At 37.6% G+C, this 21,002-nt stretch overlaps 2 protein-coding genes across 2 annotated transcripts; both read left to right on the top strand.

The window, feature by feature from the left end:
* The first annotated feature begins 2,122 nt into the window (after positions 1-2,122).
* LOC131416789 (olfactory receptor 1E1-like) lies at positions 2,123-3,067 on the top strand. Its single transcript, XM_058559458.1, has one exon. It carries the CDS (start codon positions 2,123-2,125, stop codon positions 3,065-3,067), a length of 945 nt encoding a protein of 314 aa, XP_058415441.1.
* A 14,983-nt stretch (positions 3,068-18,050) lies between these two features.
* Positions 18,051-18,995, top strand: LOC131416635 (olfactory receptor-like protein DTMT). The gene has a single exon (XM_058559293.1). The coding sequence runs from the start codon at positions 18,051-18,053 to the stop codon at positions 18,993-18,995; it is 945 nt and encodes a 314-aa protein (XP_058415276.1).
* The last annotated feature ends 2,007 nt before the right edge of the window (positions 18,996-21,002 follow it).

Genomic DNA, 21,002 nt, shown 5'->3' on the forward strand with positions numbered 1-21,002 from the left:
TGTGATTCCTAGTGAGACTCCTGACACCAGAGATGGGGCCCGCTCATTTCTCAGGGGAGAAAAATTCTGAGAAATTAGGTGTATGAAACTTCACTTGATGCTTTTCTTTACTGCAACACCAGCATATTATGTCCACATGTAAAAAATTATTAATGTGGCTCAATTAAACAACACCAGCAGGGTGAAAATCCCAGCAGTTGAACTAGGTTATGTTTCTTTAGGGAAGGAACTTCTCATATCCCTTAATGCTCCTCCTTAGCTTTCCTAGTCAGCTCTGAGGCACACTTTGAGGTATGGGTATCTGGAGAAGAAGTGGAGTGAGGTCTCAAGGGTAGTAATTATCTTTATTTTTTCCTTTTCTCCCAAAATTACTAAACCTCCCCATCAGATTTATTTTTTTCACAGTAATATCACTGAATCTTACGGATATCAACACAAGGAAAAAGTGACAGTATGGCTGTGTATACTGGGTTGTCTGTTTAGGATAAAGAGTAGTGTGGTTGAGGTAGTCTAGCATTTTCCATGAGTCCGAGGTTACATCCAGGAATTCTGTAACAAAGTGTGAAAACTAGTGAGTTCTTGTTCTGAGAGGTTTTGTTAGTAGATATTCTAACTTACCAGGAGTTTGCTGTATTTAAAGTTGAGTAAATGCTTGTCTCATCCTGAAGCACATCCAGGAAATATTTATGAAACCTCAGCTACATCCAGGTGCTGTGACAGGTGCTGGCACTGCTACAGTCATGAGGCAGACAGGACCTTTCCTGCATGGAGTTTACAATCTGGTAGGAAAGACAGCTATAAATGGATAATCCCTTAGGCATTGAGTGCTATGGGGACAAGCACAGGATGCTGTGGAAACGTAGCAGTGGAAACCACAGACCCTCACCTGGTCTAGGGTAAGGGGAGGTTTAGCTGAGTAAGTGACATGTACTATACCTGAAGGATAAGTAGGGGCAAGCCAGGTGAAGAGGGAGCAGAGGGAAGAAGATGCTAGGCAAGAGGAACAGCAAGTGCGAAAGGTTGGAGGCAAGAAATTGTGACTTTTAAGTCTAGCATTGATGGAGAGTGGAATGTGTGTATCATTATGGGGCCAGATGAAGCTGTGGAGGTAGACAAGGTAGACATGTCAGGTCATGAAGCACCTTTTGTGCCCTTGAAAGGAATTTTGCCTTTATCTTAAAAGCCATAAGAATCCAGGAAGACTTTAAGGAGAATGATGATCAGATTTTCACCTTAGAATGCCAGAGTGTGAAGATTGAATAAGAGTAAGCATGGAAGCAAGGAGATAAATTAAGAAGCTGTTCCAATAGTACAGACAAGTTATGATGTTATCCTGGTCCACGGTAGTGAGAGTTGGGATAGCAGTGGATGAATGAGAAAGAGAATTAAGTGATAGAACTATAGGACTTGATAGATTGGATGTTAATAGTGACAGAAAGGAGAAAATGAAAGAAAACTCTTGGGTTTATGACTTGAGCCTGGATTTCTTTTACTGAGATATGAGACATTTGGAGGAATGGATTGGGAGTAGTGCAGAGTGAGATCATGAGTTTCATTTGGGATCTATTGAGTTGAAGATGCTTGTGATATTCCGTGGGGAGATAATCATCAAGCAATTGATTATACGGTTCTGAAGGTGGTAGAAGTTTACCCATGAGATTTAGATGGTAATTGATGCCATAGGAATAGGGGAGCTCTTTCAGGGTTGTATATGTAGAATTGTAAGAGAACAGTGTTTAGGTAAAAGCCCAAGGAAACACCAATATATGATACTGTTAGAGAAGAAACCAATCACAGTTACTGAGGATGAATGGCCAGTGAAGCATCAGGAGAACCAATGTGATCACACAGAAGATAAGACATGAGAGTGTTTTAGAAGGGAGGAAAGAGCCAATATTGTTACATGATAATTAATGAGAAATGAAGAAAATAAGTCTGAAAAATGGCTTGTATTTATTGATGTATTATATTCGTGGTTACAGCGAGTGTTGTTACCAATAATGAGGGTGAAAACAATTACTGCAGAACAACTAACAGTCCATGTGTCATATAAATACATTCATTTTTCTTCAAGTTTTTAATGAACACTGTTATTTTCTCCTAAAGATACTGGACACAAACCATGACAGGAAGAAATCAAACCATCATCTCAGACTTCCTCCTCCTGGGCCTGCCCATTGAGCCAGAGCAGCAAAACCTGTTCTATGCTCTGTTCCTGGCCATGTATCTTACCACCATCCTGGGGAACCTCCTCATAATTTTCCTGATTCGACTGGATTCCCACCTCCACACACCCATGTATTTGTTTCTCAGCAGTTTGTCGTTCTCTGATATCTGCTTCTCCTCTGTGACCATTCCCAAGTTGCTGCAGAACATGCAGAGCCAAGTCTCATCCATCCCTTATGCTGAATGCCTGACCCAAATGTACTTCTTCCTGTTTTTTGCAGACCTGGAGAGCTTCCTCCTTGTGGCCATGGCCTATGACCGCTATGTGGCCATCTGCTTCCCTCTGCGCTACACCACCATCATGAGCCCCAGGCTCTCTCTCTCCCTGGTGGTGCTGTCCTGGGTGCTGACCACGTTCCATGCCATGTTACACACCCTGCTCATGGCCAGATTGTGTTTTTGTGTGGACAACATGATCCCCCACTTTTTCTGTGACATGTCTGCTCTGCTAAATCTGTCCTGCTCTGACACTCGAGTTAATGAGTTGGTGATATTTATCATGGGAGGGCTCATTCTCGTCGTCCCATTCCTACTCATCATCCTGTCCTACACCAGAATTGTCTCTTCCGTTTTCAATATCCCTTCTGCTAGGGGTGTCCACAAGGCTTTCTCTACCTGTGGCTCCCACCTCTCTGTGGTATCGCTGTTCTATGGGACAGTTATTGGTCTCTATTTATGCCCATCAAGTAGTAATTCTACTGTTAAAGAGATTGTCCTGGGTATGATGTACACTGTGGTGACCCCCATGTTGAACCCCTTCATCTACAGTCTGAGGAACAGAGACATAAAGGGAGCACTGAGAAGAGTCTTTCACAAAAAGAAAATTCTCTTCTCTTTCTGATGGTAAAGCTTTGGATTTTTACATAATATTATCCAGTAGATATATTAATATCCATATTGGGATATTGACCCAGACTTCTTTTTTTCCACCATGTAACTTTCTGTTAAAATGTCATACAAAATAATTGTCCAGTAAGTAAAAGAGATGAAGTAAAGGTATGTTGTTGAACTTGGAAAGGGGATCTGAGTGACCTGCTTAGCAAGGCCTTCTTCTTTGTTATTCTTAGGCAACCCTGAAGAAGCATCATTTTGAAACTTTCAATTGATCTCTGTCTCCAGTTGTTAAACAACTAATTTATCATGTGTTATTATTTTTTTAAACCTGAACTCTGCTTTAAATTCTATCTAAATTTAAATTCTATCTTCCCTGCTCCATACTGACTAAAACTTAATATCTTACTCCTCTGCTAAACTGGACTGTTCATTGTTGAATACAGATTTTTACTTACCTCTTCTTGAGCAAGAGTTCACAGCATTCTGTCTCTTAGCCTTTTCTCCTCTGTTTTATTTTCATGTCTACATTGTCTTTTTGACCTGACCTGAACCTCAAGTGATCTTTCTATCTCCTTTCCTACAATGGCTTAGTTTGTCTTTACCTGGGAGCTCTCTCACACTTGGGGGCCCTGAAAGGTACTCCCTTGGGTATGAGGAAGGAAGCCAGAATCTGGTTAACAATTTCACTCTTTAAGGATGTCTCTCTCATGCTTAGTATTTTAGAATTTATCAACAAATTTTATCCATGATCTTATTCTACTCTTGTGGTGATTCCGCAAAGGAATCTTATCACCATTTTAAAGACTGAAAAATGTGAAATTTGATGACTTGCCAAGGTCTAAGAGCGTGTCAGAACTGAGCTTAAGATCTCAGACTATGTGATTTTAGTGTTTCTTTTTCTCATTTCCCCTCACCTCAGAAATAAGAGGAGCAGCCATCGATTTTTCAATCTTAGCTCCACGTATGGCAGTGTCTAGGTTTCCAACCTTCGTTCGTTTGTTTCCTTATTCTCCTTTTCTAATGACGGCATCTAAACCCACAGTTTTAACCCTCTCATATTTCTGCTTACCTCCACATCTCTATCTACAGTCTAGACCTTTCTCCAGTTCTCAGTTTTTATTTTCAGCTGCATAGTAGGCATCTCCACTTGATGCTCTTTGAGCACTTTAATCTTTCTATGCAAAAAATTGAACTCTTCATAGTTCTCTCATGCTTGCTCTTTGTTTTATATTCCATTAGTTTTCTTAGCTTTACTGAAGTCTAATTGATAAAAATTGCACACATTTAATATATATATCTTGAGTTTGGACATATGCATACACTCATGATACCTTCACCACTACCAAGGTACTAAACATATCCACCACCTCCAAGAATTTCATTGTGTTTTTTGTTTTATTTCTTTTTTTTTTTTGGTAAGAACATTAACCATGAGATCTATCCTCTTAACATGTTTTAGAGTGCACAATACCGTATTATTAATTTTAAGACTATGTTGTACATCAGATCTTTAGAACTTACTCATCTTCCATAACAGAAACTTGATACCCATTGGAAAACAATTCTCATTTCCCCATCACCCTGCCTCTGACAACCACCATTCTATTCTCTCCATCTGTGAGTTTGACTACTATTTTAGATACCTCATATAAGTGGAATCATGTAGTGTCTGTCCTTTTACGACTGGGTTATTTCATTTAACATAATGTCCTCTAGGCTCATCCATGTTCTTGCAAATAGCAGGATTACCTTCTTTTTTAATGCTGAATAATATTCTATTGTACGTATATACCATATTTTCTTTATCCATTCATTTGTTGATGGACATTTGGGTTGTTTCCATATATTGCCTATTGTGAATAAAGCTGCAATGAACATGAGGGTGCAGATATCTCTTAGAAATCCTGATTTCATTTCCTTTGTATATATAGCCAACAGTCTATAATGATTCCAATTTCTCCACATCTTCTCCAATATTTATCTTTTTTTTTGGATAATATCCATCCTAACAGGTGTGAGGTGATATTGCATTGTGGTTTTGATCTGTGTTTCCCTGATGATTAGTGATTTTTACTACCTTTTCATATACCTGGTGGCTATTTGTATGTCTTCTTTGGAGAAGGATCTATTCAAGTCCTTTGCCCAGTTTTTAATTGGGTTATTTTGTTTTTTGCTTTTGAGTTGTAGGAGATTCTTATATATTTTGGATAGCAACTCCTTATCAGAATGATGGTTTGAAAATATTTTCTCCCACTCCATAGGATGACTTTTGACTCTGTTGATTGTTTTCCTTGCTGCACATAAGCTTTAGTTTCATATAGCATCAGAAAGAATAACGCCAGAGATTCTTTCCCCTTTATCGTGTTGTTTGATTTTAAGTTTGCTGTTGAATTCAGTTTGCTAATATTTTGTTGAGAATTTTGCATCTATATTCTTCAGGGATATTGGTCTGTAGTCTTCTTTCTTGTAGTGTCCTTATCTGGCTTTGGTATCAGGGTAATGCTGGCCTCTTAAAATGAGTTTGAGAGTGCTCCCTCCTGTTCAATTTTTGGAAGAGTTTTAGAAGGACTGGCATTAATTCCTCTTTAAATTTTTGGTAGAAATTCATTGGTGAAACCACCTGGTTCTTGTCTTTTCTTTGTTGGAAGGTTTTTGATTGCTGATTCAATCTCCTTCCTCTTTATTGGTTTGTTTAAGTTTTCTATTGCTTCATGATTCAGGCTTGGTAGGTTGTATGTTTCTAGAAAATTAACCATTTCTCCTAGGTTTTAAAATTTGTTGGTGTATAATTGTTCCTAGTAGTCTATGATGGGGTGTCAGTTATAATCTCTCCTGTTTTATTTCTGATTTTATTTATTTGAGTCTCCTCTCTTTTTTTCTTAGTCTAACTAAAGTTTTGGGAGTTTTGTTTATCTTTTTCAAGAAGTAGCTCCTAGTTTTGTTGATCTTTTCTGTTGTTTCTCTGGTCTCTCTCATTTATTTCTGCTCTGATCTTGGTTATTGCCTTCCTTGTAAATCCTAACTCTGGATTTACTTAGTTCTTATTTTTCTCATTCATTGAGGTGTAAAATTAGGTTGTTTATTTGATATCTTTCTTTTTCTCTTAATATAGATATTTATGACTATAAACGTCCCTCTTAGAATTGATTTTGCAGCATCCCATAGGTTTGGGTTTGTTGTGTTTCCATTTTTGTTTGTTTCAGGATATTTATTGATTTCCCTTTTGATTTGTTCTTTCACCCGTTGGTTGTTCAGGAATGTGTTGTTTAATTTCCACATATTTGTGAATTTTCCAGCTGTCCTCCTGTTATTGATTTCTAGTTTCAAACCATTCTGGTCAGAAAAGATACTTGGTATGATTTCAGTCTTCTTAAATTTGCTAAGACTGTTTTGTGGCCTATCTTTTGATCTCTCCTGGAGAATGTTCCATGTGCACTTGAAAAGATGTGTCTTCTGCTGCTATTGGATGGAATGTTCTGTGTATGTCTGTTAGGTCCATTTGGTCTAGAGTATGGTTCAAGTCTAATGTTTCTTTGTTGATTTTCTGACCGGATGATCTATCCATTGTTGAAAGTGAAGTATTGAAGTCTCCTACTATTATCTATTGTTGTCTATTTCTCCCTTCAGATCTGTTAGCATTTGCTTAATATAGTTAGGTACTTCAATGTTGAGTGCATATATATTTAAGATTGTTATATCTTCTTGATGAATTGACCCTTTTATCATTATATAATGACCTTTTTTTTGTCTATTGCTACCGTTTTTGGTTTAAAGTCTATTTTGTCTGATCTAAGTATAGCTTCTCCTGCTCTCTTTTGGTTTCTACTTGAATGGAATATTTTTTTCCATCCCTTGACTTGAGCCTACCTGTGTCCTTAAAGTGGAGAATTGGTACAATTTCTTCCTTAAGGGTTTCGTAGAATCCACAAACCCATCTAGGCCTGATGCTTTTTTTTTGGGAGGTTATTCGTTAGTGATTCCTTAGAAAACGTATGTAGACTTATTGAGATTATCTATTTCTTTTTGTATGAGTTTTGGCAGATTGCGTCTTTCAAGATATTAGTCCATTTCATCTAGGTTATAAAATTGTTGGCATAGAGTTGTTCATAGTATTCTTCATTATCCTTTTAATGTTCATGGGATCTATAGTGATGGCCCCTCTTTCATTTCTGATGTTAGTGATTTGTGTCCTGTCTCTTTTTTAATTAGTTAGCTTGGCTAGAGGTTTTACTGATTTTATTGCTCTCTTCAAAGGACTGGGTTTTATTTCATTGATTTTTCTCTATTGACTTTCTATTTTCAATTTGATTGATTTCTACTGTTATTTTTATTATTTATTTTTTTCTGCTTGGTTTGGATTTAATTGGCTCTTCTTTTTCTAGTTTCCTAAGGTGAAAGCTAAGATCATTGATTTTAGATATTTTTTATTTTCTAACATACACATTCAGTGCTTTAAATTTTCCCCCAAGCACTGCTTTTGATAAATTGTATTTTCATTTTCATTTAGTTCAAAATATTAAAAAATTTCCCTTGAGATATCTTCTTTGACCCATGTGTTATTTGGAAGTGTGTGTTTAATTGCCAAATATTTTGGGATTTTCTACCTATCTTTCTGTTATTGATTTTAAGTTTAATTCCATTGTGTTCTGACAGCAGACACTGTATGATGTCTATTCTTTTACATTTGCTAAGGTGTGTTTTGTGGCCTGGAATGTGATGTGTCTTGGTGAATATTCTATGTGAACTTGAGAAGAATGTATATTCTGCTCTTGTTGGATGAAGTAGTCCATAGCTGTCCATTATAGCCAGTTGATTGATGGTGGTGCTGAGTTCAACTATGTCCTTACTGGTTTTCTGCCTGCTGGATCTGTCCATTTCTGAGAGACGGGTGTTGAAGTCTCCAACTATGATAGTCGATTCATCTATTTCTCCTTGCAGTTTTTGGCTCACATATTTAGATGCTCTGTTTTTGGGTGCATATCTGTTAAGGACTGTTATAGCCTCTTAGATAATTTTGTCATTTTCTTTGTCATTCTATAATGCCTCTCTTTATCCCTGATAACTTTCCTTGCTCTGAATCTCATGTATTTTGAAAATAATTTTTATTGAAATATAATTTACGCACAATAAAATGCACCCCTTTTAAGTGTATAGTTTAGTGACTTTGGACAAACTTAAGCACTCAGGTGCCCTCAGTTGCAGTCCAAATCTAGAACATTTCTATCACCCCACAGTTCCCTTGGTATCCTTTGCAATCAGCCATCCTCTGACCCGGTCACATACTGTTCTTATTTCTGTCACTACAGATTAGATTGCCTGTTGTTGAACTTCAAATAAGTGGGAATCATATAGTATGTACTGTTTTGTATTTTTTGTGTTCTTTTACTCAGCATAATGTTTTGAGATTCATCCATATAGTTGTATGTATTGGTAGTATGTTCCTTTTGATTTCTGAGTAGCTATTGCAAATAATGCTACTATGAATATTTTTGTATATGTCTTTTCATACATTTATGTATACATTTATCTTGGTTAAATACCTAGGTGTAAAATTTCTGGGTCATAAAGTATGCCTATATTCTAATATAGTAGATATTACCGAAGATATTTCTAAAGCAATCATACCAAATTACACACCTACAAGCAGTTGTATGAGAACTCTAATTTCTTCACATCCTTACCAACACCAATATTGACAGTATTTTTAAATTTTTAGTTATTCTGGTGGATATGTAATGGTATCTCATTTTCTGTACTTCCCTGGTATCTAATGAGGTTGAGCCTCTTTTCATATGTTTGCTGGTCATCAGATACTCTCTTTTGTAAAATGTCTGTTCAAGCCTGTTGTTCATTTTTCTATTAAATTTTTTTCTTATTCGTTTATAGAAGTTCTTTAACTATTCTGGATACAATAATTTTTGAACCTTCCTAGGCTAGTCTGAATGTTATGTGTTGCAAACATCTTCTTGCAATTTCTGACATACAAGATTTTTCACTCTTATGGTATCTTTTGATGACAGAATTAAAAAAAATGTTAAATGTAGTCCTTTTTAGCAATCTTTCCCTTTATAGTCAGTGTTTTTGATCACTTGTAATGAAATATTTTCTTTCTCCAAAGTTCTGATGATATTCTGTATTATGTTTTTGAAGCTTTGTTGTATTATATTGTAAAGTTCTTTCACATTTAGATCCATAATGTGCCTGGACATGATTTTTATATTTGGTATAAAGTAGACATACCTCAAATATTTTAAAAATAAGCAACACATTTCTAAATAACCCATTGGCCAAATAGGAAATCACAAGGAAAATTAGAAATATTTTAAATTAAAATGTAAAGACAACATTTCAAAATTAGTAAGATGCAGCTAAAAGCAGTGTTGAAAGGAATATCTATAGCATTGTCTTCATATTACAAAAGAACTAATCAATGATCAGTTTCAAATCAGTGATCTAAGGTTCCAACATAAGGATATAGGAAAAGAAGAGCAAATGAAAGCAAGAGAAAGAAAAGAAATAACAGAAAGAATGAAATCAATGAAATTGAGAACAGAAAAATGAAGCAGAAAAGTCATTGAAACCAAAAGTTTGTTTTTTGAAAAACTAAATAAAATAGATAAACTTTTAGTCCAAATGATTAAGAGGAGAAAAAAGAAAAAACACAAAATATAAATATCAGGAAATAAATAAGGAATATCACAAGAAACTCCTACAGAGAGTAAAAGAATAATAATGGAATAATATGAACAATTCTTTGCCCATAAATGCTACAATTTAGATGAAATGGATAAATTTGTTGAAAGACACAATTTCCAAAGCTTACTCACAAAGAACAGATAACTTTAATAGTCGTTTCTATTAAAGAAATTGAATTTGTAGGTAAGACCGCTCTGACAAAGAGAACTCCAGGACCAAATGGCTTTACTGATTAATTATATGAAGCACTTAAAGAAGAAATACATGCATACCTCATTTTATTGTGCTTCACTTTATTGTGCTTTGCAGATATTGCATTTTTTACAAATTGAAGCTTTGTGGCAACCTTGTGTCAAGCAAGTCTACCAGCGCCATTTTTTCCAACAACATTCGCTCACTATGATCTCTGTGTCACATTTTGGTAAATTTTGCAGTATTTCAACTTTTTAATTATTATTATATTTATTATGGTGATCTGTGATCTTTGATGTTACTATTGTTATTGTTTTGGGGTGCCACAAACTGCGCCCATATGGTGGCGAATTTAATTGATAAATGTTGTGTGTTCTGATTGCTCCTCCAACCAGCCATTCCCCTGTCTCTGTCCCTCTCCTTGGGTCTCCCTATTCCCTGAGAAACAACAATGTTGAAGTTAGGCCAATTAATAACCCTATCATCGCCTCTAAGTGTTCAAGTGAGAGGAAGAGTCACACATCTCTCACTTTAAATCAAAATGGTTTTTAAAAAATCAACAGAATAGTAATATTTCATGACGTGTGAAAATTATGTAAAATTCAAACATCAGAGTGCATAAATAAAGTGATATTGGAGCACACACACACACAAAAAGCCAGAAATGATTAAGCCTAGTGAGGAAGGCATTTTGAAAGTTGAGATAGGCTGAAAGCTAGGCATCTTGTGCCAAACAGTTGCCCAAGTTGTGAATGCAAAGGAAAAGTTCTTGAAGGAAATTAAACGTGCCACTCCAGTGAACATACAAATGATAAGAAAGTGAAACAACCATATTGCTGAGATGGAGAAAGTTTTAGTGGTCTGAATAGAAGTGATCAGTCACAACATTCTCTTAAGCCAAAGCCTAATCCAGAGCAAGGCTCTAACTCTCTTCAATTCTATGAAGGCTGAGAGAGGTGAGGAAGCTGCAGAAGAAAGGTTTGAAGCTAGCAGAGATTGGTTCATGAGGTTTAAGGAAAGAAGCTGTCTCCACAACATAAAAGTGCAAGTTGAAGCAGCAAGTGCTGATGTAGAAGCTGCAGCAAGTTATCCAGAAGATCTAGCTAACATAATTAATGAAGGCGGCTATACTAAACAACAAATTTTCAATGTAGATGAAATGGTCTTATAAGAAGGCCATCTAGGACTTTATAACTAGAGAGGAGAAGTCAATGCTTGTCTTCAAACTTCAAAGGACAGGCTAACTCTCTTGTTAGGTGCTAATGCAGCTAGTGACTTTAAGTTGAATCCAATTCTCATTTATCATTCTGAAAATCCTTAACAATTGCAATAAATTTACTGTGTCTGTGCTCTGTAAATGGAACAACAAAGCCTGGATGACAGCACATCTGTTTACAACATGGTTTACTGAATATTTTAAGTCTACTGTTGAGACCTACTGCTCAGAAAAAAAAATTCCTTTCCAAAGATTACTGCTCATTGACAATGCACCTGGTCTCCCAAGAGCTCTGATGGAGATGTACAATGAGATTAATGTTTTCTTGCCTGCTAATACAACATTTATTCTTCAGCCCATGGAACAAAAAGTTATTTTGACTTTCAAGTCTTATAATTAAATAAATACATTTCATAAGGCTATAGCTGCCATAGATAGTTATTCCTCTAATCGATCTGGGCAAAGTAAATTGAAAACCTTCTGGAAAGGATTCATCATTCTAGATGCCATTAAGTACATTTGTGATTCATGGGAAGAAGTTAAAATATCAACATTAACAGGAGTTTGGAAGAAGTTGATTACAACCCTTATAGATGACTTTGAGGGATTCAAGACTTCAGTGGAGGAAGTAATTGCAGATGTGGTGGAAACAGCAAGAGAGCTATAATTAGAAGTGGAGCCTGAATATGTGACTGAATTGCTGAAATCTCCTGATAAAACTTTAATGGATGAAGCAAGGCTTCTTATGGATAAGCAAAAAAGTGGTTTCTTGAGATAGAATCGACTCCTGGTGAAGATACTGTGAAGACTGTTGAAATGACAACAAAGGATTTAGAATGTTACATAAACTTAGTTAATAAAGCATTGGCAGGCTTTGAGAGGATTAACTCCAATTTTGAAAGAAGTTCTGCTGTGGGTAAAATGCTATCAAACAGCATCACATGCCACAGAGATATCGTTTGTGAAAGGAAGAATCAATCAATATGGCAAACTTCACTATTGTCTTATTTTAAGAGATATTCACAGCCACCCCAGCCTTCAGCAACCACCACCCTGACCAGTTAGCAGCCATCAACATTGAGACAAGACCCTCCACCAGCAAAAAGATTACAACTCGCCGAAGGCTTAGATGATGGTTAGCATTTTTTAGCAATAAAGTATTTTTTGATTAAGATATGTACATTTTTTTTAGACATAATGCTTTGCACACTTCATAGACTACAGTGTAGTGTAAACATAACTTTTAATGCACTGGAAGACCAAAAAATTGTCTGATTCACTTTATTGGGATATTCGCTTTATTGCGGTGGTCTGGAACTGAACCCGCACTATCTCCGAGGTATGCCTCTAATACTAATTCTGTGCAAACCCTTCCAGAATATAGGAGAGGAGGAACTACTACTCAACTCACTTAATGAGTCCCTGATACCAAGACCAGATAAAGACATTACAAGAAAACTATAAACCAGTATTCTTCATGAACATAGACCCTAAAAATCAAACATACAGACAAATAGGATCTAACAACATATGAAAAAGGTAATACATCAGTATAAAGTGGAGTTTATTCTGGGAATGAGAAGCTGTTTCAACATTCAAAAATCAATCAATCTAAATGATCATATCAACAACTAAAGGAAAAAACCATATGTTTAAAAAAACTTCACCATGACGTGAAACCTCAAAGAAACCATTTGATTAAAGCTATCTTCCAAACTGTAGTTATTTGGATAGTGTATCCTCACATTGCTATCAAGTGGCCCTTTGTTTTTAAAAAGGGAGATATAGCCAGAAAGAAAAAGATCATTTCAATAAGTGCATAAGAAGTCTTTGACAAAAAATTTCAACATTAATTTAACCAATTTGTGATTAAAACTCTCAGCAAATTGGGAATAGAATGAAACTTCCTCAACCTTATGGAAGAGAAACTTTTAAAAAATGATAGCTGGACTGACCCCATGGCATAGTGGTTAAGTTTGGTGCCCCGCTTTGGTAGCCCAGGTTCCCGGGTTTGGATCCCGGGTGTGGATCTACACACTTGTCAGCGTGCTGTGATCGTGACCCACAAACAAAGTGGGAGGATGATTAGCACAGATGTTAGCTCAGGGCTAATCTTCCTCAGCAAAACAAAACAAAACAAAACAAACCCCCCCAAAAACCAAAACTATAGCTAACATCATACTTAATAGTGAAAGATTGAATGCTTATCTCTCTAAGATCAGCAACGAAGTAAAAAAGTTTGCTCTCACAACTCCTATTCAACATTGTACTGGAAGTCCTAGGCAGTGAAAAAGGGCAAGAGAAAGAAATAAAAAGTATACAGATTGGAAAGTAAGAAATTAAACCATCTCTATTCATAGACAACGTGATTGTCTATGTAGAAAATCTCAAAGAACATTTAGAAAGGTTCTAGAATTAATAAATGAGTTTAGTAAGGTGATAGGATACAAGGCAAGTATAATAAAAAGTTGTATTTATGTAAATAAATATAACATATATTAAAAATTATATTTAAATCAACTATCAATGAACATGTGGAAAGTTAAAAAAAAACTTTGAAGTACCATTTACAATAGCACCAAACCATTAAATACTTAGGTATAAATCTTACACAATTTATGCAAGATCTGTATCTTAAGAATCACAAAACACTGATTAAGGAAATCGTAGAGAAAGAAATGGATGGATATAACATGCTTATGGATTGGGAGACTAAATATTTTTAAGATGTTGACCCTTCTGAAACTGATCTAGAGATTCAACACAATTCCAATCAAAATCCAACAGAATTTTTTTTTTTGGTACAAATTGAGAATCTGATCATGAAATTTATATGTAAAGGCAAAGAAACTAAAAAGGCAAATTTGATTGGAAACGAGGAACAAAGTAGGAGGACTCACATTGCCTAGTTTCCAGACTTATTATGAAGTTAAAATAGTCATGAAATTGTAGTATTAGAGAAGAGATAGAAATATAGATCAGTAAAGTGAGTATAGAATAGCATATAGAGTCCAGAAATAGATCCACTCATGTATCATCCATGGATATTTGACAAAGATAATTTAGTGGAAGATAGACTTTTGAACCACTGGTGCTTGAAAAATTGGATTTCCATATGCAAAAAAAAAAAAAATGAACCTCAATCCATACCTCATGCTCTCTAAAATTTGCTTGAAATGGATCATACACCTAATATTTCTGTAAGTATTAAGAAAGTTCCCATGGCATCCTGTTTCGTGGAGTCAGAGAAGTCCCGGAGCAGGAAGCAAGGAGCATGTGGAGCAGGACTGAGGTGAGGTACTGTCAGGTTGCGTCTACTAAAGCTAGTTGAAGGCAGGGCAGAGCTGGTTACTGCAGCTTTGGCTGGAATAAGAGATGAGGCCGAGAGAATTGAAAATGGTGCCCAAGAAGTGTCTCCTATAGTTCTCAAGGGAGGAGTCCTTCTACCAGGGGATGTAACAATTGTTTCATTGAATTGGCAGTTGAGCCTATCACCTGGACATTTTGTGGTGCTTATGTGAACTGATATACAAAGAGCAGGGTTGCCATTCTGCCTGGGGTGGTAGTATTGATCACCAAGGGAAAACTGGGCTGCTCTGCCCAACTAGACCAAAGAGAACCATGTCTGAAATTCTGGGAACTGTTTGAGTGCCACTTAGGATTTTCATGTGCAACAATAAATGATAATGAAACTATAACAACCCAATAAAGACAAGACCAAGGAGGATTCAGATTCATTAGGAATGAAGGCTTGCATTACCACTGTGTAAAAACCCCATCCAGCTAAGATGACGGCCAAGGAGAACACGGAATACGTAGGGAGAGAAAGAGTTGTAAATGTTAGCTATGGCCTTGTGATCAGTTGCAGCACAAGGAAGGGCTGCAGACTGTGAGTTAATCTGACACATAGACAGTAGTAGAGATGATGGTGGCAGTGGGGTGCTATTAAGGTTTTCGTAGAGTGGTAGGGAGCTAGAAGTACCTCGATGGGATTCAAACTGTTTCTTTTCTATCTTGGCTTGAGGAAGAATTGAATATGATCTGGGAGAGTTTATCTTTTCTGTTATTCTTTTCCTTTCCATATATCTGCATATGGTTGGGTCATAGAGATCTAATCCTTGATAGCTGCAGTTTTCTCTCTCTTCTGGGGTAGGTTTATAGGGAATTGGATTGTAGTGAAGGATTCTACCACCCTGAGAATCTTTCCAAAATATGTGTCTTGCATGACACTGTCTCAAGGACCACTGATGGCTTCTTGTTGCCCACAGGAGTGCCCTCCTACACACCTAAGATATTTTAGGATATTCACAGTCTGGTCCCTGCTTATTTTTACAGCTTCTCCAAACATGCTCCTTCACCTCTGAAAATGTAGGATCCAGCCCCACAGGACTACTGTCCATTCTCTGAACAGGCAGAGATCAAGCATCCATACATGAGCTTCTCTCCATCCCCACCTTCCCTCAAATTACAGTCAGGTGTGGTCAGTGACTAATCAGTCACTACTCCTGGACTCTGAGAGCATTTGTCCTAGAGAGGTCCTGGGTAATTACTTTGTCTTTAATGAGTTCCTCTAGGATCTAGACTCCTCTGGGATCCAGGGTCCCTTAGGCCCAGGGATGTGTAGAATGGGATTGTGAAGAAGGGATGTTGCAGACACAGGTGACAACTACGGAGGCTGTTATTTCACATGTCTTAGTGAATAAAGGGGAGCAGAATCTCAGCCACGGTTCTGGAGTCACCCTCAGACAGAGTGGGTAAGTTGGGCAGAGGGTGAATGAGCTGGTCCCTTAGGGTCCTTCTAACCTGAGGGTCTTGTTTTCCCAGGTTGTATAATGTTCTGCAGGATAGTTTTTCAGGTATGATAACCCTCTTCTTCTCCACCTCTCAGCCTCCCAAGACTTCCCCACATTTTAGAAATATTTTGATTAATGTTTACTAGTTATAATCCTGTTATTAACGATGGCATTCATAAACATTATTTACTGCGTAATGTATGCCCTGAAGATTATATAATTTCAACATAATTACAGCTCTTGAGATAAGCGTTAATGCAATAGTTCTGAGTCTTGCTTTATTGTAGAATCACCTGAGAATTTTCAAAAACTTTGCACAGGCCTCCTCTCAGAGACTGTGATTACATTTATTGGAGGGGGCCCAGTAATCTTTATTTTTAAAAGCATCATATATCCTTGCTCCTCATTGTGTCATCCATGGACCACAGCATGGGCATTACGTGTGTGCTGATTAAAATGTCGAAGCTGGAATACTGAATCAGAATCAGTATTTTACCAGAACTCTCAGGTGATTTGCATGGACATTAAATTTAGAAGCACTGCCCTGGGTGATTCTTATGTGCCATCCAGGCTGAGCACTACTGACTTAACGGGTGAAGAAGAGGAGAGGCTCATGGCATCATCAGTGGCAGCATCTGCAAGTGTTGTCTCTGGTTTGTGATCCCCAGTCAATGTTCTTGACACAAGAGTTGGGTCCCACTCATTTACCAGGAAAGCAAAATTCTGAGAAAACAGATGTATGATTTTCCATCCATGTTTCTTCCCACTATAAGGCCAGTACATAATGTCCAAGTGTAAAAACTGTTAATGTGGATGGATTAAACAGCTTCAAGGCAGGAAAATCCCATCATTTGGACTCAGTTATGTCTGTAATGAAGCAGCTTCCAACATCTCTTCATGCTTCTCCTCTGCTTTCTTTGTCAGCTTTGAGGCACACTGAGGTGTATTGGTCAGGATTCCCCAGAGAAACAGAACCAATAGGAGATTTTGTCTGTGTCTATAACTATATATATCTATATACATATATATATTTTCTACATCATCTGTATTAGTGAAAAGAGTAGTGTGTCTGAGGTATCCTAACATTTTCCATGGAAATAATATTGCATCCATAAATTCTGTAATAAAGTGTCAAATTTAGTGCTAAATGTTGAGGCTAGTGAGTTCTTGTTCTGGGAGGATTTGGTAGGAGTAGTGATTCTAACTTAAAAGGAGTTTTGCTGCCTTTAATGTTGGAGGAATACATGTCCCAGCTTGAAGCACAACCCATAAATATTTATGAAACACCAGTATACTCAGATATTGTGCCAGGTGCTAGCTCTGCTGCAATCGTCAAGGCAGACATGGCCTTTCCTACATGGAGTTTACCATCTGATAGTGAAGACAGTTATAAACAAATAATACCCGAGGCATTGAGTGCTATGGGGGCAAGTACAGGATACTGTGGAACATAGCAGAAAGTTCTCACCTGGTGTGGGATAAGAGGGAAGGTTTAGCTGAGTAAGTGACATGTACTATACCTGAAGGATAAGTAGGGGCAAGCCAGGTGGAGAGGAGACAGAGGGAAGAGGATGCTCGGCAGGAGGGACAGCAAGTGCGAAAGGCTGGAGGCAAAAAATTGTGACTTTTAAGCACAGCATTGCTGGAGAGGGGAATGTGAATTTTACTGTGGGGCCAGATGAAGCTGTGGAGGTAGACAAGGGTCAGGTCATGAAGCACCTTTTGTACCCTTGAAAGGAATTTTGCCCGTGTCTTAAGAGCAATGGGAATCCATGAAGACTTTATGGAAAATGATCATCAGTTTTTCATCCTGGAATGCCATGGTGTGAATGAAAAATACTGTAGGAGAGAGTCTTTTAGAAAGGATGGAATATTGTTACTTGCTAAAGAGAAGTGAAGAAAATAAGTCATTTCTAATCATAGAGATTTTGATTATAGATTTGGAGTATAGAGATTTTGATTATTGTGATGAGGGTGATATAAACTATTTTTGAAGATCATCTAACACACCACGTATCATAGAAATGTGTTCATTTTTAAATTCAGGTATTGATGGACATTACTATTCTTCCTAAAGATCCTGGAGACGGAGCATGACAGGAAGGAATCAAAACGTCATCTCAGAGTTTCTTTTGCTGGGACTGCCCATTGAGTCAGAGCAGCAAAACCTGTTCTATGCCTTGTTCCTGGCCATGTATCTTACCACCATCCTGGGGAACCTCCTCATCATCGTCCTCATTTGCCTGGACTCCTACCTCCACACACCCATGTATTTGTTTCTCAGCAATTTGTCCTTCTCTGACCTCTGTTTTTCCTCTGTCACCATGCCCAAGTTGCTGCAGAACATGCAAAGCCAAGTCTCATCCATCCCTTATGCTGGCTGCCTGACCCAAATGTATTTCTTATTGTTTTTCGGGGACCTGGAGATCTTCCTCCTTGTGGCCATGGCCTATGACCGCTATGTGGCCATCTGCTTCCCTCTGTGCTACACCACCATCATGAGCCCCAAGCTGTGTCTCTCCCTGGTGGTGCTGTCTTGGGTGCTGACCACGTTCCATGCCATGTTACACACCCTGCTCATGGCCAGATTGTGTTTTTGTGCAGACAACGTGATCCCCCACTTTTTCTGTGATATGTCTGCTCTGCTAAAGCTGTCCTGCTCTGACACTCGAGTTAATGAGTTGGTTATATTTATCATGGGAGGACTCATTCTTGTCATCCCATTCCTACTCATCATCCTGTCCTATGCTGGAATTGTCTCTTCCATTTTCAACATCCCTTCTGCTAGAGGTGTCCACAAGGCTTTCTCTACCTGTGGCTCCCACCTCTCTGTGGTGTCACTGTTCTATGGGACAATTATTGGTTTGTATTTATGCCCATCAAGTAGTAATTCTACTGTTAAGGAGATTGTCATGGCTATGATGTACACTGTGGTAACCCCCCTGCTGAACCCCTTCATCTATAGCCTGAGGAACAGAGATATGAAGGGAGCACTGAGAAGAGTCTTTTGCAAAAAGAAAATTCTCTTCTCTCTCTGATGGTAAAGTCGGATTTTTACATAATATTATCCAGCAGATATGTTGATATTAACATTGGGATATTGACTGAGACTTTTTTTTTTTTTTTTTGGTGTGGATCATTGGCTCTGAGCTAACATCTATTGCCAATCCTCCTCTTTTTTGCTTGAGGAAGAGTGACCCTGAGCTAACATCTGTGCCAGTCTTCCTCTGTTTTGTTTGTGGGATGCCACCACAGCATGGCTTGATGAGTGGTGTGTAGGTCCACGCTCAGGATCCAAACCCGTGAATCCCGGGCTGTCCTAGCGGAGAGCATAGACTTAACCACTATGCTATCTGGCTGGCCCCTGAGTCTTTTTTTCACCATACAACTTTCTGTTAAAACGACGTACTATAGGGCCTGCCTGGTGACATAGCAGTTAAGTCGCATTCTCTGCGGCCCGGCGTTCGCAGGTTCAGATCCTGGACGTGGACCTATGCACTGCTTGTCAAGCCATGCTGTGGCAGCATCCCATATAAAGTAGAGAAATATGGGCACGAATGTTAGTCCAGGGCCAATCTTCCTCAGAGAAAGGAGGAGGATTGGCAACAGATGTTAGCTCAAGGCTAATCTTCCTCCAAAAAAAAAAAATGACATACTATATAATTGTCCAATAAGTAAAAGAGATGATGTGAAGGTATGTTCTTGAACTTGGAAAGGGGATCTCAGGGACCTACTAGTAAGGACTTACTCTTTGTTATTCCTAGGTGAGCCTAAAGAAGCATCATTTTAAAACTTTTAATTGATCTTTGTCTCCAGTTGTTAAAAAACCAACTTATCATGTGTTATTTGTTTTAACCCAGCTCTGCTTTAAATAATATTCTGTCCTCCCTAGTCAATACTGACTAAAACTCAAACATCTCACTCCCTTCTTATCTCTGCTAAGCTGGACTTTTCATTGTTGAATACAGATTTTTACTTACCTCTTCTCTAGCAAGAGTTCACAGCATTCTGTCTCTTAGCCTTTTCTCCTCTATTTTATTTTCATGTCTACATTACCTTTTTGACCTGACTTGAACCTCAAGTGAACTTTCTATCTCCTTTCCTACAATGGCTTAGTTTGTCTTTACCTGGGAGCTCACTCACACCTGGGGCCCTGAAAGGTACTCCTTTGGGTATGGGGAAGGAAGCCAGAGTCTGGTTAACAACTTCACTCTTTAAGGATGTCTCTTTCCTGCTTAGTATTTTGGAATTTATCAACAAATTTTACATCCATGATCTTATTCTACTCTTGTTGTGATTCCACAAAGGAATCTTATCACCATTTTAAAGACTGAAAAATGTGAAATTTGATGACTTGCCAAGGTCTAAGAGTGTGTCAGTGCTGAGCTTAAGATCTCAGACTATGCGATTTTAGTGTTTCTTTTTCTCATTGCCCCGCACCCCAGAAATAAGAGGAGCAGCCATTGATTTTTTAAGGTTAGCTCTATGTACGGTATTGTCTAGGTTTCCAAACTCGGTTCATTTGTTTCCTTATTCTCCCCTCTAAGGGATGGCATCTAAACCCATTGTTTTAATCCTCTCATATTTCTTCTTACCTCCATGTCTCTGTCTGCAGTATAGACCTTTCTCTAGTTTTCAATTTTTATTTTCAACTTCAAAGTAGGCATCTCCATTTGGTGCTCTCTGACAACTTCAATTTACATGCAAAAAATGGAACTCTTCGTATTTCTCCCATGCTTGTTTTTTGTTTTATGTTCCATTAATATTTTTAGCTTTATTGAAGTATAATTGATAAAAATTGCATATATTTAATGTATACATGTTGAAATTGGACATATGCATACACCCATGTACCTTCACTACAACCAAGCATTTCCATCACCTCCAAGAATTTCCTTGTGTTCTTTTGTGGTTTTTGTTTTTTTTCTTCTTTTTTTTTTTTGGTAAGAACATTAACCATGAGATTTATCCCCTTAACATATTTTAGAGTGCACAATACCATATTATTAATTGTAGGTACTATGTTGTACAGCAGATCTTTGGAA

The sequence above is a fragment of the Diceros bicornis genome, chromosome 18, assembly GCF_020826845.1.
Source record: "Diceros bicornis minor isolate mBicDic1 chromosome 18, mDicBic1.mat.cur, whole genome shotgun sequence".
NCBI classification, from domain to species: Eukaryota; Metazoa; Chordata; class Mammalia; order Perissodactyla; family Rhinocerotidae; genus Diceros; species Diceros bicornis.

Excerpts from the sequence above, each read along its gene's own strand:
- LOC131416789 (XM_058559458.1), top strand. The coding sequence starts at position 2,123 with ATGACAGGAAGAAATCAAACCATCATCTCAGACTTCCTCCTCCTGGGC.
- LOC131416635 (XM_058559293.1), top strand. The coding sequence starts at position 18,051 with ATGACAGGAAGGAATCAAAACGTCATCTCAGAGTTTCTTTTGCTGGGA.